The following is an 11,063-nucleotide window of genomic DNA, read 5'->3' as shown; positions in this document are numbered from 1 at the left end:
TTGAATAAGTATGAAAATAGAATAGGATTCGGTATTCTGGATTCGATTTAACTATTCTAGAATAGTAAATTATTCTACATTACCCATCCCTAGTTCCATAAGCTGTTCCGGGGCGAAAAAGTGCGAGAGACGCTCTTCTAACCCTCACATGAATGAATGTAGGGAAGACTAGGAGCAATGATATGGTACTGATATTTAATGGAATAGTAAATTATCCGAATCGGTTTAGAGCAAATTTTCGAATCGCCGCCATCTTGTTTTACTCTTTCCATCAATGGTGAGGTAAAATTCTCAATTTTTTTTTATTGAAGCCATATTTTTTCAACACAATTCTGACATATGACTCTTTTCTGTATTGAGGTATTGATGAAAACGTTTTTTTTTTATTGTCAGTGATGTATTCTATGTTTCCAGTAATTTATGGGTCTGGAGGACCAAAAATAATAGGAAGTTGCATACAATATTATACCTTCTAAGTATTCGATTCGATCTGAAATCATCAGGTATTTGAAAATGCCCAGCCCTGCTGGTGGCCGCTGAAATACCTAGAGTTACTAAAACTATACAGAAGGATGGTACTGCATTATGCGTACTCTCAGAGGTAAAGAAGACTCCTTCTGAGCAAAGTTTTGAGCGCCCACCGAAAGTTCATGCGCCTGTAAGGCTGTACCCCACTTGATATCACAAGTTTAAGTCTCATTATCGTCGCGGCCCCAACTCAATGCAGAACCCAACAATATATACATTCTAACTAGGTGATAATACTTCTAGCGGAAAATATATTGCTAATTACAACAGTGTTTAAGTTTATTACTCACAGAAACAAAAACGAGCAAAAAACAAAATCTAAAAAATAAACAGTTTGGTAACAATAGCGACAGCAGGAATCTAACTGTAGGCAGGTACGGACCGTATATAAGAATTTTGCGCCCATTCATATTTCGTGTTTCCCTCAAACATATCTATATAACCATTACTCTGTCCCGGATCATAGGGCCGTAAAGCATTGTGGTAAATACGATCCCTCGAAATAGGTGTCCTTGCTAACGGTCTCTGTTTCTGGGGTATTACAACGGGTGTATATATGAAACTCTGCTACTCTCGAAACACGTATCACAAGGTTAATTATTGAACATTCGAAATGGCTAGGTTTAATAACCAGAAGCGGCCTAGAATGTCTCAAAGAAAGTACTGTGGATTGAAATGAAAAACCAGTCGACTTGAGTTCATTGGAGAAAAACACTCGACCAAAACAGGGTGCAATCTGTTTAGGGAAGGCTTGGCCAACACAGATGCGTGGACAGGCGTTTCAACTCTTTCAAGCTATAAAAAATTGCTACGTATAATACAGAAAATTTTTTTTTCGAATACCATCACTTCGCCCATAGTGTAATACCGGTCTAGTAAATGCTTGAATGTATCGGTGGCTACTGGAACAGCGCCTCGTTCGCAGTGAATGTGCACAAGCAAGACATTATTTTTTGTTCTCATACTTGCGGAATAAAAGCACATTGCTCAAATTGCTCTCTTTTATACAGCGGATATCAAGGCCGAATAAAACGTTTTGAAACAGTCTTTGTATGTGTTTTTCAAATTTCATGACATCACAGTTATATTATAGTGGGATGAAAGCTAAAGCATTTAAATAGCTTTTTCCGGAGTTCACGTCATGGTAAAAAACAACACAATCATGTAATAGCTAAGATTTTTGCTTTGGGCTTGCCGTTTTTTAAGTCCACGTTGTCGCTTGACGTCATACCTGACGTCCTTTCAGCATACATGGAGTGCTTCTTTTTCGTAGGTTCTTTTTCTATGACGTCATCATTTCGATCACGTCATCACAGTAGATTCGATATGAAAATATTCTAATTTTTTGTTGAATAATTCTCTTGCGAAATTGTAAAGTTCTATCTCATAATGCAGGGGTCCGAATCGAAAGAAATTCTTGGATTCGAGACTCATTTCTTTTTTGTACGTCGTTCGGGTCATGTTCTGTTTGATCTGGACAACTAGAAAAAAAATTGAATTTTTTGAAAGCAATTTTCTAGATTTGGAATAAAATAGTTTTTCAAACATTTATCTCGTTCACTGAATTTATCGGGCGAAGGCCAAGCGGTTGAAGCGTTAAGCTGTATTGGCATTGCAGGTTACACTTGTCCAGTTCAAATTCTACGCACAGGGTGTAATAAATAGGCCAGGCAATTCCAAACTAGGGAAATTGCCGCCTTTCCAAACTTATATATCAGTGACTTTATTTCAAGGTCTTCTGGATGAACTGCATCAATCGCCCGGCAATGGGGCCCATCGCGCTAAGTGTTAGGGATACAGAGGTTAATTATGTGCGAGAGGATTGCTGGAATCCTCGTAGGGTGGTTCACGTTACAGCTGATCGGTCACAGTTTTCTCCACCATCAAGTCCGTACTTCTAAAAACGACTGGCTAACTAATCCCATATCCAACATGGACTTGTAACCGGACGAGAGACCTTGGTTTGCTCTTACAGGTTTCCTCTTCCTCGGGATAAATATGTAAATCCTATCCTAAATTTTGTATACGAACATCCTAATAAAAACAAGAACGCAAAACCCAAGATACTCACACTCCGATTTCCATGTTGGTATAACATCAATGAAAAAATCTGGCATCATGGTTTGAAATAATTTCAACGTATCTTCGAACTGTTCCAGGACTCCAACGACGTAATATTCGTTTAGAATATTCGATTTCGCGATCTCTGTTGCTCTCTCTTTCTGCTCTAGTGTTGTAGTGCTGTGATATAGAATATTACAGTGTAGTATGGGAGGAAAACCTATTGAAATCGGTAATTTTGGGGCGTTATGACAAGAGACCCAGAGGGTCAACAGAAAGTTTAAAAAGGAAAAAAGTACCGGACACTTTTATCACTAGCTACCGAAACTTTGAAAGCGATCAGCCCAGTGGTGGAAAGGAAAACCAATCCTTTCACAACAATCCCATAGGTTCATTTTGCGTCCAAAAAAGTGATGTCATAATTTAAAAACACAGCGTCATAGAAATAAGATGTTTCGTCATTAACTTAAGGGTGACGTAATAATACCGAACATAACGCCATGGGAGTATGATATTACGTCATAAAATTAAGGCGTGACATCACAACAATTTCAATTAGCTTTAATTTCCGAAAAGACACACTACAATAGTACATGTTTTATCGAACCGTCGTTGAGTGAATTGACGTATAATGTGAAGCCTTAATACACAAAGGCTACATTACGTCATACTACACGAATGTGACGTCATAATTAAAGATGATACGTCATAACGTATTACTGTGGCGTTTCAGAACAGAAATATGACGTCATAATATTGTTTTATGATGCACAACAAAATTGCGAGAGAAGCTACATATAAGAACAACGATAACTTACTTTGAACACTCAGGCGCTGTCCCACAGAAGAATTGCAAATACATCCAGGGATTCATGCACTCCCTGTGTCGTTTCTTAACGCATTCATCTATGTCCTGTCGAAGAAGAGAAAAAAAGTTCATTATCACATACAATGTCAATACTATGATACATTGGGAGCAATAGAAAATGAAATATAATTTAACAATTATTGGTTGATCGTAATTATTTGTGAGGGTCAGTATGCAAGACCAGTTAGGTCACCAAGACTACTAGCCCTTGCTGTATATAGGAAATCATTCAAATGGATGGAGTCAGCAATGAAATATGGATAAAATATAAATAGATTGGATTGGATTTCTGGACAGTCAATAAGTCGACAAATCATCCACATCTAGTCGGTTACAGTATTGCACGTTAATGCTGCCATGCATTTGCTTTGGCAATTTTAGCCGATATTTTTGATACTTTTCTTAATCTAGAGAGTATATTTGTTTATCTATATGTCCTCACAAACATAAGGATTAGATTGGTAAAATTAGATTTAACAGCAAGTTGATGCGACTACTAAATAGCATGCCACTTTTTTCCATGGGATATTTTCATTTTGTCAAAACAGGTAGCTGTAGTTACAGTCTCGGCATAATAATTGGAGTCATAATTTCGTTGTTCTTTAGTTTGTTATTCGTCAGCAGATGCTGTAGTCGGAGTCAAAATTCTTGAACTCAAAGTTCCAAAATTTTTTTATTATTAAGTCAGGAGCTATGGTCGGAATCAATATTTATAATTCCATCACGTCCGGATTCAAATCCGGAGAACCCAAAGTGGGCTTCAAAATTTTTACAATAATAAATCGGGAGCTGGGACCAGAGTCAATATTTTCGATTCAGGGGTCCGAAGTCAAAATCCGGATCCGGATGTCAATTACTTACCATAAGTCTATCAGCTTCGCTCATTCCACAGTCAGCCTTCCTGCATCCAGGCTTCCTCTCCCAACCATACCTCGAGAAATAATAGCGTGAAGTAAACCATTCCAATGGATCTCTCATTACATTGATATATGTAGGCTGAGGTTGATTAGATCTGAAAACATGACGTCATGAGATTGATGACGTGAGTTTTTTAAAACTTCGCAAAGTGAGGTATCCAGGAAATCATAATTATGGAGCACATAGATGAGAATTTACGGCTAGTGCACAGGTGGGCAAGGTTTTTGTACCAGGGACCAAAAATTTTGCACAACTCGACTGGCGAGCCAAGTAAGTATGACATAAGAAGTTACATTTTATGAACAATGTTACAAAGCAAAACGGAAAACAATAAGCCTCGTGCCAAAACTAAATTTACCGCAATCTCAGCAAATTCCTCGCGCTATTTTCCGCCAAAATCGCTAAATTTGGTTGTAGTTCAGTTGTGACATCATCAGGCGGGCTAGATTGAATTACCCAACGGGACGGATTTGGCACGCCAAGGTATGAAACGTCCTGAAAAACTCATGGGCAACTCATGGAAAATTATAAGATTTCTCTCACCTCGTAAAATTCAGCCATTTATGATGCTTCAGCAGCACGAACGGCGGTTTGACTTTAGTTTTCAGTTGTTGTATTAGATATCTGTCATCAGATGTTTGCAGATCCGATGTCTCCATTTTCAAAAAGTTGAAACTGAGAAAGGAAAGGAACATTTAAGGTTGAATTTTTAGGATTTCATTATTTGTTCCGGGAGAGAGGAGAGCCGATAGGACTGCGTAATCATATGGCGAACCACGGCCTCTCGTCCGGTTACCAGTCCATGTCGGGCATGGGATTAGTTAGCCATTTATTTGTTTTCAAATGCATGGACTTGATGGTGGAGCAAGTCGTAACCGACTAGCGGCTACGTGAACCCAGTCGGTCAATGCTCTCGCACATAATAATTTCGGACCTCCTGAAGTATGCGCACCAAGATGACGCACAACCTGAACTCAGGTTGTATACCGGTTAGGGTTCAGGTCGTGCGACAACTTGGTGCGCATACTTCAGGAGTACCATAATTTCTCGCATGGGCTTCGAACCTGCGAACCCACAAAGGGTAATCAAAAGTGCGGTGGCGAGCGTATTCCTAACGCTTAGCACAATGCGCCCCCCAGCCAATCTACGAAGTTCACAGTCTCACCTCATATAAGACAGCGGTGCTCAGAGATATGAACTCGGAGTGATACGGCTATGCAATCTGTCACAGCACCCTAGCGGTACCGTAGTGCAGCTGAGCAGCAGATTTCACCTTACGCGATAGCGGAACCACCACAAGGAGCGCAATTTTTAATTTCGATGACGTCATCACACACAAACAATTGTACACATTATCTGATGAGCTAGCTGTGTTGTTTTGAATGTTTATTTTATTTTCCAAATAAAGCACTTAGACTTACTGATTTGCTTTGCTTAATTTCTTCAGGATGTTATTCATTGTTGAACTTCCGCTTTTCGGCAACTTGTTGTGGAAGATGAATGATGGATTAGGAGGAACCTGTGAGATCAAAGGGCATAGGTTATACAGGAACTAGGAATCAGGAATTTGGATATTGTAACAGATTTTATATTTAATTAGAAAAAATTCCCACACTACTGAATAATATTCCAACCTCAGCAAATTCCTTTTCTTCAATTCGTCTTCGCCATTCCGCGTGTAATTTATTCTCATGTTCAGTAAATTCGTCCGTTTTCATCTTATCATAATCCATATTCAAAAATATCGGTTCGTTCGCGACCGCCTTCACTTTTATGGGAGGGGCAGGTTTACTTTTCCCGCCGTTTTTCTCAGATTTCGATTTTTTTGGATTTTCGTTTGACGTTAGCAAAGTAAAGATTTTTTCTTCTTCTTTGAGAGGTTTGTTCAATGGAGTGATATTTGTCATTCTTGTGACGTCATACCCCGAGGTGATGACGTCATTATCTTCTTTTCTCGCGTCAGAAATTTCATGCATTCGTTGACGACGGGCAAGCAACACTTCACTTTGTGTTTCTGTAATAAAGAGATTTTTTTCAAAAAATGCGACTTTATGACGTCATAGTCTAGTTGAGGTTGTTGCGTGGTTAGCTATTATAGCTTATCCACACATACACATAAGCGCACACATACACATAAGCGCACGCATATCTACACACGGGCGCACACATAAAGTCAGTATTCAAAGTAAGTCGCTGCAAATACTATGTGCGGGTTCTCACTTTCTAATCCCATCGGGAAAGTGCGAAAGGATTGCTGGACTCCTCGCTGTCGTAGGGCAGCTCATCAAGTCCACATATCAGAAACAAATAAGTTGTTGAATATTCCCGTATCCGACATGGTCTGGTAACAGAACAAGAGGCCTTGGTTCACATAATCCGCTTATCACGCGTCATAGAGTCCATGTAATAAAAACATATAACTGGTTACCTATAACCGACATAGACCGCTAACCGGAAGAAGGAGATGGGGTTCACATAACCACTGATTGATTACGCCAGGGCTTCCTAAGCTTTCAAGATCGCGACCCCTCCTAATATACAAAAAATTTCCACGACGTCGACATTGTTATGTAAGCGCGCCGCTTCTGTGATCCTATTTATTCTCTCAAAATTGTGAGATTTATGTTTTGCACTGGTATTGATAATTGTGTTCCAGATCAAAAGTCTAAAAATTCACAATAGATATAGTAGTTTGTGTTAAATTGGTGTGTACTCTTTGCGACACCTAAAATTCGTTGCGCGCTTCCAGTTTGATAAGCCCTCGGTTACGTCATACTCCGCCATCAACTGAAAAGAATGGCTATTTTAATGCCTGACATGGGCTGATAACCGGACGGGAGAATGTTGTTATTCCCATGATTTAACTTTATTGTCGGCTTACTTTTTTTCCCGAAATGACTAATGAAAACTCTATCCTATCCTGATATACTATCCTTTACCACAGAACTTCGCGAAAACCTTCTGTGGTCAAAGAGACACGGTTAAAAGGAGATCGTAAACAAGGACGGACTATTGCCTTGAGATTCGCGACGAAAAACAACATTAGTTATGGATTTACGTCATTTTTCTGTGTTTATTTGCCTCACAATGTAACAACATCTGCATAATAAACACATACATGTTCAAAATCTTACTGGCCTAAGACACATTTGCGCGACATGTGCCCTTCACAAATATAACATAGCACAACGATAGCAGCATAATTGAAAGTAAACTAACTTTAGGTTTTTAATTGTGATACATATACCCTTTTGCTTTCGTTTGTTGACGTTTTACTAATAAATGTGCCGATTTACCATCAAATTTCATTGAATTCCACGTCGTTTTCTATTATTATTAAGTTCGCATGCCCTGGAGCGATACGAGCTAACCGCTGTAAGTATTTCACAGATTTGTGTGAGTTTGTGTTATGACAAAATGCCCCAAAGGATTAGCCTTGTATAACATTTGTAAACGTATAACCATAAGTATAATTCATCCACATAAAGAAATAAAAGATCATTCGCACGAAGCCTCCTCGACTAATGCAAAAATGTGTGATTTGAAAAAACACTTCCCCCACGTTTCAAATTAACAAATTAGTAATTATTTAGTTGTGGTTAGGAATGATTTAAAAATTTGAATTTCCAACGCAATCTGCATTCCTAACTCTAACGGTTCTAACCGGATAATTAATACTATTTTTATTTATTTTTTTGAGCGGTTGCGAAGGTGGTTTTTGGCGGGGGTGGAGGGGGGGCTTTTGTACAAAAAATCTGAAATGAATATGTTCCCCGTGCTTGCAGAATATACAAGAGTGAATTGTACTGTGGTCTTTGTACTTTTTGAATAGCTTATGATGTATGCATGTAAGCAGTGGTGGGATTCAGTCGGTACGCACCGGTTCTATAGAACCGTCTCACGGAATCTCATGAGATCAGCGAACCGGTTAGCATTACTGGTTACTGTCAATGTTCTATTTGTAACAGAACCGGCTGAAAAATAGGATATTTGTGAAGGAACCGACTGACAAAAAATTTGAATTCCAACACTGCATGTAAGTAAGACAATTTAGTAATACCACTAACAAAAAGTAAAATACCTTCTCAAAAACATTCAAATCCGGGAATGAACCCGGACATAAACCCGGAAAGCGGATATCACAATACCATGAGTTCCCAGTCATGTTCAATACTGTAGCGAACCTTAGTTCAAAGCAATAGTCATACTTCTACCGACACTTTACGACATTTTGACATTTAAGTTTCATACTTTTAGCGTAATTCTATCACGATGAAAATGTCAGAAAACCGCTAATAGCGCATTTATCCGCGTGTAATCAGATATCTTCGTATTAAATAGGCAATTTGGTACTCCCGTAGTCGCGTAGTGTGAGCACTAAGTTAGGCCATAATTTCATTCCGATTTTCCTTAGTTTAGTTCTTTTACGAGTTTGGGGACTAGCCAAGTGAATCCCCCTGCCCATAGGTTTCAGTCCCTTTACACAACTCGATGTAAAGTAGGCGAACAAAGTTAATTACCCTCATATTGGTACACACACTTCTGGAGCGCCCCGCAATATAACACCCAAGATGAGAAGGCCTAAATTGAAATTCAATATATACATACTGGTAGGGAGGGGAAATCCCCTACTTACCTTCCGATTTTATTGCCTGGTTATATTCCTCGTATTCAGCGTTGAAAAGTCCGGAAATAAAAATGAAAACCATCATTAGAGAAGCGATTTTTGTCATGGCAGAACATCTGAAAAGAATTAGAAATTTAGCTTGCTTAGTGCGTTGTTCGAAGTGAGTGTGTGTGTGTAACGCTGCATGAAAAAACTATATTTCCAGGCAAAATATTTTCGTTAATCTTTTGAATATGTCTTCCACGAGCCCATACCCAACTTCAGGGGTAAGCCAGGAATTTTGAAGGGGGGAATTCGACCCTCAACCCCGCTGGCTGCGCCCCTTCCCAGTGCCACCTGGCTGCACCCCTGCCTTGTAATCGCCCCTTCCGGGTACACCCCTGTTGGCAAACACTATTCGCCCAACAACCTTTTGCAAGCTGCCAAACAGAACCCTCGGTACAGCACATTGAAATAATTACTGACGCCTGATCGCGTTATTACTTATCAATTTTAATCGGTAAGTGTGTTGATAGGTATTTGTCTGTCTGTCTGTCTGTTAGATGCTCGCGATATCTCACGAAAGCGAGATTGAATCTGCTCCAGATTTTGCATGTGCATTCATCATCTCTCGGACCAGAAGCCTATTGATTTTGGGCGAATTATGTCTTATATTTAGCGAGTTATTGATTGATTAGTTAATTAGTGATGGGACACAAGGTGTCACTCTGGAGTAGGAGCGCTGTTTTGGGGGATCCCCTAACTTTCGATCGATAAGTCTTCGGTCTCTGACCGATATTCTCGTTTACTTATTTAAACTGTTTTACCCGTTCGCCTCGATATTTGGAAATTTCACTCAATCAAGGTTTTCCCTCCAAAGCATTTCAATGTGTTCTATATTATAATAGTTGCCAGGGACCATGATCTCTGACCTTCCAAGTGCCATGTTCCCTTTTGATCATATCAAGAGTTTACTTAATATTAAAATATTACAAAAGTTGATATTTAATTAAGGAAATGATCGGTCACTTGAGCAAGGTCTTATGTTACCACGTATCCTGGGTCATGCTGAGATCTTTGGTATGTGAGCAAGGCCGCGATGGCGAGTAGTTTTAGCAGAAGGTCGATATTTTAACAAAACAAAGGGAACTAACCTTCTGAAAAGTCTTCGAAACTTTTTATTATGAAACATCCCTTGATGTTTCCTGATTTTAACTTCAATTAACTCCACCATTAAATAGATAAGTAGAATCCGTTATCAGCTTATCTTATTTTCAAAATCGTTGGCAGAATCGAAGATGATTTTACATCCGATTCCTAAGCGGATTAAAAGAGTGCTCACTTCCGTAGCATTAAATCCGTGATAAACTAAATAGTTGACTAGCAATTATATCTATCTATGTAATAGATATACTATATCAGGTTGCAGCTGAAAATGAAAATAATTTTTGGGTTCAATTTTATTTTTTGGTAATAGCTTCTAGCTGGTTATTGTCCTTCAAAGGTTAGTATAAATTTCTTTGGGGGATGAGAGAGAGTTTTTTTCATTAAGGTTTAGTTGGGATCAACGACACCCAGAGACCTGGCTAGATAAGGACCAGTGGGGCAGCTTCCCCGGGCAGCACGTTGTAGATGGCTTATCGTTAATATTGAGTTTAATCTTGTACATGTGAGTTTGTTTGCTCAGTTTGATGATTTAATTTATAATAATGCACACATTTCACTCTCACTTGACCTTCGATTTATTCATTCTCATTTATAACAACATTTATAATTTGTTTATCTTCGAAATTATTGTTATTGAAGTTAGGTATGAGGGGCAGCACTACCAAAAACATCGAGCCGGGCGGCAGAAAAGTTTGGTTCTCCACTGACTACACCAGTAATTTTAATCGCCCGCAATACTAAATGTACTTCACTCCAGAACGTGCAGATTTACATTTTGCAGATTAATATTTTGCGGCAAAATTTAAATCTTGATACGCGCAGTTTAGAAACCATTGCTGAAACAGATCACACATAAAGCCATATGAATTTTACAATTTTTCTAACAGTACACTCAGAAACCACTGGCAAGCAAAC

General features: G+C 38.9%; 1 protein-coding gene across 1 annotated transcript; it reads right to left on the bottom strand.

Moving 5' to 3' along the window:
- Positions 1-789: 789 nt before the first annotated feature.
- Positions 790-10,410, bottom strand: LOC120330233 (uronyl 2-sulfotransferase-like). Its single transcript, XM_039397108.2, has 9 exons — positions 10,136-10,410; positions 9,012-9,118; positions 6,010-6,389; positions 5,797-5,894; positions 4,919-5,050; positions 4,319-4,469; positions 3,408-3,502; positions 2,600-2,769; positions 790-2,009 (listed from the first exon to the last, which is right to left on the bottom strand). Exons 1-9 carry the CDS (start codon positions 10,213-10,215, stop codon positions 1,831-1,833), a joined length of 1,392 nt encoding a protein of 463 aa, XP_039253042.2. The 5' UTR covers positions 10,216-10,410; the 3' UTR covers positions 790-1,830.
- Between the last annotated feature and the right edge of the window lie 653 nt (positions 10,411-11,063).

The sequence above is a fragment of the Styela clava genome, chromosome 12 (assembly GCF_964204865.1).
Source record: "Styela clava chromosome 12, kaStyClav1.hap1.2, whole genome shotgun sequence".
NCBI classification, from domain to species: Eukaryota; Metazoa; Chordata; class Ascidiacea; order Stolidobranchia; family Styelidae; genus Styela; species Styela clava.
The sequence above is the reverse complement of the archived record's forward strand: the minus strand, read 5'-3'. Positions and strand labels throughout refer to the sequence as shown.

Excerpts from the sequence above, each read along its gene's own strand:
- LOC120330233 (XM_039397108.2), bottom strand. The coding sequence starts at position 10,215 with ATGGTGGAGTTAATTGAAGTTAAAATCAGGAAACATCAAGGGATGTTT. Across the intron at positions 9,119-10,135 it reads TTTCGAAGACTTTTCAGAAG|ATGTTCTGCCATGACAAAAA; the intron begins GTTAGTTCCCTT and ends AATTCTTTTCAG. Across the intron at positions 4,470-4,918 it reads AAATGGCTGAATTTTACGAG|ATCTAATCAACCTCAGCCTA; the intron begins GTGAGAGAAATC and ends TCATGTTTTCAG.